A 5,904-nucleotide genomic window follows, 5' to 3' on the forward strand; every position below is an offset into this window, starting at 1 on the left:
TTTTTCCGATATTGTGATAAGCAAAGGAACCCTATATCTCTCACAGAGTAATATATGCTAAAAGAGCCTCTCCTTTTTCGATTTGAGACTATTTTCTTTATATTTAAGTGTCACAATTCACAAATTTTTCTTTCGTTTAAGCACCAATGTAGACTACTTGGAAACCTATCTACATTGATTCTATTACGAATTATTCCCTCTGTCTCGGTCATTTGTTGTCTTTTTTCATTTTTGGGTGTCTCAGTCATTTGATATCTTTTCTATTTTAAGAATGAATTTGATGAGTAATTTGATCAATCTCATTTAATTTGTTCCACTTGTCATTTAGTTATTGGTCTTCTCCTCTTTCTTTGATCTTTGTGCAAAAACCAAATGACAATAATTGACGGAGACGGAGAGAGTATGATATACTCCCTCTATTTTCTATTATTACTTCATTTCTCTATTATTCGTGAGGTATATTTTAATGAAATGAGGTGAAAATAGAAAAATGAAAAGACTAGTATATACTACAGCACGTTCAGTGAAACTCAACAAGTTAGGTTACACGCGTTTTGAATTCATATGCTTATCCGATCATTGGTTTTTCGTTATGACATCAACACTCAGAAACTAATTTATTAAACTAAAGTTGAAACTAGTTCAGAGTGACCAAGTGAAGCAAGTTGGATTAGTCTTTGTATACGATATGAATAATAGAAACAAACAAAATAATATTTGGCCTCACTTATATTTTGGCCATGTGAACATACATGAATAATAGAAATGTGTATTTATTTCCTAAAAAAAATAATAATGTATATTTATGGCTGCTGAACAATGATGTATCTGTCACTATTATGAACATGTGCTAAAAATATACTTCATAATGTATTTCTAGCAATAAAAAACATGCACTTCACACGGTTTACTTCCATAATTTCACTATAAATACCTTTGCTTTGTTGCACAATAATTCATATCATAAAAATAAGTAGCAATCCACATTTTATCCACAAAAAACAATGATTTCTCTAGCCATTCCCATCATAGTAGTCTTTATTAGCATACTACTAGCTTCATGGAGGTCAGTAATGAAACTATTCAAACTACCAAAAATATTAACCTCCAAATTAACAAAGAAAGTAGATATCAATATTTCACATTTACCTCCTAGTCCTCCAAAGTTACCCATAATAGGACACCTCCACTTAGTAGGGAGCTTACCACATCGTAGTTTCCAAACCCTAGCCAAGAAATATGGTCCTATTATGCACCTTAAACTAGGCTCCATGCCTATTATCGTGGTTTCATCACCCGATATGGCGGAACGCCTTCTTAGAAACCATGATGTCCTTTGTGCAAAGAGACCCATGTCCGATGTTTCACATGACCTTTCATATGGCTCAAAGGGGGTCATATTTACCCCATATAGCGCTTATTGGCGAAACGTGAGGAAATTGTGTGTGATGGAGCTTTTAAGTGCTTCTAAAATAAGATCATTTGCATGGTTAAGGAAGGAAGAGATTGCGAAACTAGTGTGTTCGCTTAAGAATGCTTCGGAGGCTAATCAGCCTATTGAAGTTGGAGCGAGTGTGGGTGGTGTTTTAGAAGAGTTGATATATCGAATGTTGTATGGAAGTCCTAAAGAGGACTTGGCTCTTAGGTCTGTTGTCCTTGAGGCCTTGAGACTTTCCGGTACCCTCAATATTTCCGACTACCTAACTTTTCTAGCTCCCTTTGACATTCAGGTTTGTTTCAATTACAACCTTATATATTATATTTTATATAGTATTGCACAAATTTTAATTGTCTCATTTCTAACTATAATAAATTACTCATTCCAATTATATTGGGTTTACTATAAAAGTATATGCAGATATCACATGTTAATAATGTATTTTGAGTTTTATATATATCCTCCAATATATATTTATCATATAATTTTTCATATTTAAATTAAGGAAGAGCATATATAACAAATTTCTCACTTCAATTAATGATGTATTTTGAGGCTTATAGAGCATGTATTTTTTGGTTTATAGAATTTCTTGTTTCATAAAGCACTCCCTTCGCCCCATTAGTTTAACCATTAATTAATTAAAATGTTGGTCGACTTAATTTGACATCTATGTATACTTCAGGGCCTTAAACGGCGAATCAAAAAGCTTATGGTAACCGTTGACGATGTGTTAGAGAAGATTATCAGCAACCACGAAGACGAAGCTAAAAGGGAACAACGAACTCACAAAGATTTAGTAGATGTTATGGTATCAATAATGAAAAATAACAATTGCCCTAGTAGTGGACCGTCATATACAATTGAGAGGGATAATATTAAAGCCATTCTAATCGACTTAGTCGTACCAGCAATCGATAGTGCTACTAACATCGTAAGATGGGCACTTGCATCTCTTTTAAAACACCCACACAAAATGAAAATACTTCAGAAAGAAATAGAAAGTGTTGTAGGAATGAATAGAATTGTTGAAGAAATAGATATACCTAAATTTCGTTACTTAGATTTAGTAATTAAGGAAATATTTAGGTTATATCCTATAATATTTGCTCCACATGAGGCCATGGAAGAATTTTCATTTGATGGGTACAAAATTCCCAAAGGTTCACAAATATTTTTAAATTCATGGGCAATTGGTAGAGACCCGAGTATATGGTCTGATAATTGTGAGGAGTTTCACCCTGAGAGGTTTATAGACAATGATATTGATACGATTAGCGGACAAGATTTCCGACTAGCTCCATTTGGGTTCGGTCGAAGGAGATGCCCGGGAACTCTTCTTGGTTTATTGAATGTGAAGTTGTTGTTATCTCAGTTGGTTCATTGTTTTGACTGGACGATGGCTGATGGTAAATCCCCAGAAGATTTAGTGTTGAAGGAGAAGTTTGGCCTTGTTATGTCCATGGCTAATGACTTGGTGTTGATCCCCAAATACCGTCTCCATAATGTTTAAAACATATTTATTTTTCATTTAGCTTATCTCAATAATGTATTTGTCCATTTTTTATAGTTTCATGAATTCGATTTCACATTTGTAAGTATATTAGTCGCTTTTATGATAATAGTTTTCAATTACACCTTCTACAGTTTTACGTCATATTTAGATTGTCATGTGTGGATTCATTAACATTTGACGTTTAATCATCTCATCCCGTCATTTGTTTCTTCCTTTTAGAATCGGAGCTAAGCAGAGTTTCCCATGCCATGGCCCTGACAAACTGATAGGAAAATAACTAGGTGTTGTAATAACTAGAATTAACTACCAAATTAACAAATTATAACCTTAACTAGACTCTACTACTTATAACAAAGACAATAGTACAATAGTAAAGTGGAAGTAATGGTCGAACTCAGTTGAAGGAAGTTAAGCTAAAGAATTGATTTCTAAACTAAATGTCACTACTAATTAAGATGCTACAACTAACAAAGGATTAACAAGACAACTTAATCAAAACTATGGCTATGAACAATAGAAAACACGGAAATTTTCATGTGATGGAAAGAAAAGAAACAACTAAACTTTAAAGCTTTATTAGAGAAGTTAATTCACCAAACACTTGTTATGCCTCGGTTTCCGCCAGCAAATTGGCATGTGCATCACATGCCACCCGCCATTGATCCAAATTTTCCAACCTTTGGCCTTGTTGTTGTTGCCAAGTGTGAACTTCCATCCCCTATTTACTAAATGAATAGGCAACCTCACAAATTTTCCCTCCAAAAAACATCTTTCTAAATAAGGTAACTAATAACACTTATGTATACATTAACTAAGGTAACTAATAATCATAATAATTTATTTCATTAACATATTATCTTTTCATTAAAATTGATCTTTTCATCAAATTATCTTTTTTTTACTAAACTTGAATCTATAATCTTTTAATTAAAATATTTTAATAAAAAAATTGTATCAAACTATGATTTATTATTTACTGATTTTATTATTTGAAAATGATTTGTCTCATATACTATGTATGAAACAAAATTAAACCGTTTTAATTACTTTCGAGACAAAAAAAATGAGAAAATTTATAAATTGGAATCATTAACTTTGCGTTATAAAAAAGATATTATTTACAAAAATACATTTCAACATGCTACTCAATTCTTTTAGTTAATTTTCAGTTTCAACTTTTTATTTCTCAAAGCAAAATGCAATAATGAGAAAAATGAACAATTAACGAGATACCACTATCATATATCTAATTTAGTAAAAAAAACTAAAAAAAATTATAAGCCGTGTATTTAATGCACGAGGTATAACTTAATTAAGTAATATAAAAATAAAAGTTCTATAAATACCGCACATTTATTGCGCGGGATCTAAACTAGTTTTCCCACTAATTTGGGTGAAACTCCCCGGGATTCATTGAAATAGTCGAACAGTTTTTGTTGCCAAGGGAAATAGGTGTGCTTGAACTTGTGCCCGCCTCATACATAGGTGTGTATTGTATGGTCGGGCCACTCTCAATCCTCTCTATCTCCCTCTCTTCTTCACTCTCCACATTAACAACCGGTGGAGTGGCCACTCTTCTTCTCCTTATCCTTGACCCTTGTTGTTCTTCCACATTTTCTCTATGATCCTCATCAGAGGGGCAAAAGAATGTGCGGCCCGGCGGCCACTAGGAATCGGAGCATTGCGGGGGAGGATCATGTATGGAGTCTTCCCCATCCCTAGCCAAAAGAATGAGAAGTTGATGTCATTGATGACTTGGATCATGTGGGTTTCCGTCAACCCTTGCGCATTGTAGAAGGCATTTCCCCCAAATGGGGATTTGGTTTTCCGGAATCTCTCCCACATAGTGAGCCACAAAGAAGCTTATCAAGCCCCCGCTATTTATCGGAGCCTCCGTTCTCTTTTTGTGCTTAATACAAGAATGGACAAAAAGTCGTGCCTAATTCGGTACCCTATCACCTTCGGGAACAAATAAGCAATAAACCTAGTCAAGATACGGATATCAGGGTTTGTGATGGCAGAGAGTTTGTTATTATGGTCTTAGGTTTGCCTCCCCGTGATATCACACCATACTTCATTAAGCTTCCTCCAGGGTGGGTTAGCAAGGGTAGGAGGTTTGGTGATGTCCATCACCTCCCATGCTTCGTCATAGGTGATGGAGTGCCACTCTTTGTTAAGTAGAAAGTTTATCCTCTCATTGGCCCCCTCCCCCGTAGTGTTGATTGAGGTGAGGAACTCAAAGGTATAAGATTGATATGTGTTCGCACACACATCCATGTATCTCTCTAATCCCACCTTACTCAAGAGTTGTAATGTGAGTTCCTCAAGGCCTAGTTTTTGGTGGGTTTCTCGGTGTAGGAATTTGGTGATGGGTAGGAGATGGTCTTTTTCTAGTTTCTTGAAGACCTTCTTAAGGTCGGTGTTTAATTAACCTCTCATCTCCCACAAATGGTTTGGGTGCACTTGCTTCCCCTTGTTGAGTGGACTTTCTTTTACCAAAAGCCATGGTACCTAGCAAGAATGAGCAACAACACCAAAAATGCACTTAGAACTGATTTTTTACTCTTTGGGGGCAATTCAACAAACTCCTTCTATGAACTACTTTAAATGTGATTAATTAGGTGATGTTTGATGAATCCCTTTGTCCTCACTCAGAAAATAAGTCCTCACTCAGAAAATAAGTTTATTCCAGCAATTATACACCACAATGAACAAGCATAATCCAAAATCTAAGTCAAAATGATACTAATTTCGGAATTCACAAAGCAAGAAATGAAAAAGTTGAGAAAGTTTTTTTATACCTCCCCGATTCCACTTAAATTGCTTCTTGATTGATGTAGAATACCAATAAACCCTTCTTGAGTGCTTCAATACCCAAATAAACCACTTGAATTGCTTGAAATCAATACCTTGGAAAGTTAGGGTTTTGGAGGAAATCGGGGGAAAATCA

General features: G+C 34.7%; 1 protein-coding gene across 1 annotated transcript; it reads left to right on the plus strand.

Annotated features, from left to right (window-relative positions):
* Positions 1-980: 980 nt before the first annotated feature.
* LOC141645937 (cytochrome P450 CYP736A12-like) lies at positions 981-3,039 on the plus strand. The gene is made up of 2 exons (XM_074454084.1): positions 981-1,730; positions 2,124-3,039. Exons 1-2 carry the CDS (start codon positions 1,005-1,007, stop codon positions 2,949-2,951), a joined length of 1,554 nt encoding a protein of 517 aa, XP_074310185.1. The 5' UTR covers positions 981-1,004; the 3' UTR covers positions 2,952-3,039.
* The last annotated feature ends 2,865 nt before the right edge of the window (positions 3,040-5,904 follow it).

Source organism: Silene latifolia, chromosome 3 (assembly GCF_048544455.1).
Source record: "Silene latifolia isolate original U9 population chromosome 3, ASM4854445v1, whole genome shotgun sequence".
Classification (NCBI taxonomy): Eukaryota; Viridiplantae; Streptophyta; class Magnoliopsida; order Caryophyllales; family Caryophyllaceae; genus Silene; species Silene latifolia.

Coding starts and splice junctions, on each gene's coding strand:
- LOC141645937 (XM_074454084.1), top strand. CDS start 1,005: ATGATTTCTCTAGCCATTCCCATCATAGTAGTCTTTATTAGCATACTA. Junction 1,731..2,123: donor TAGCTCCCTTTGACATTCAG/GTTTGTTTCAAT, acceptor TGTATACTTCAG/GGCCTTAAACGGCGAATCAA.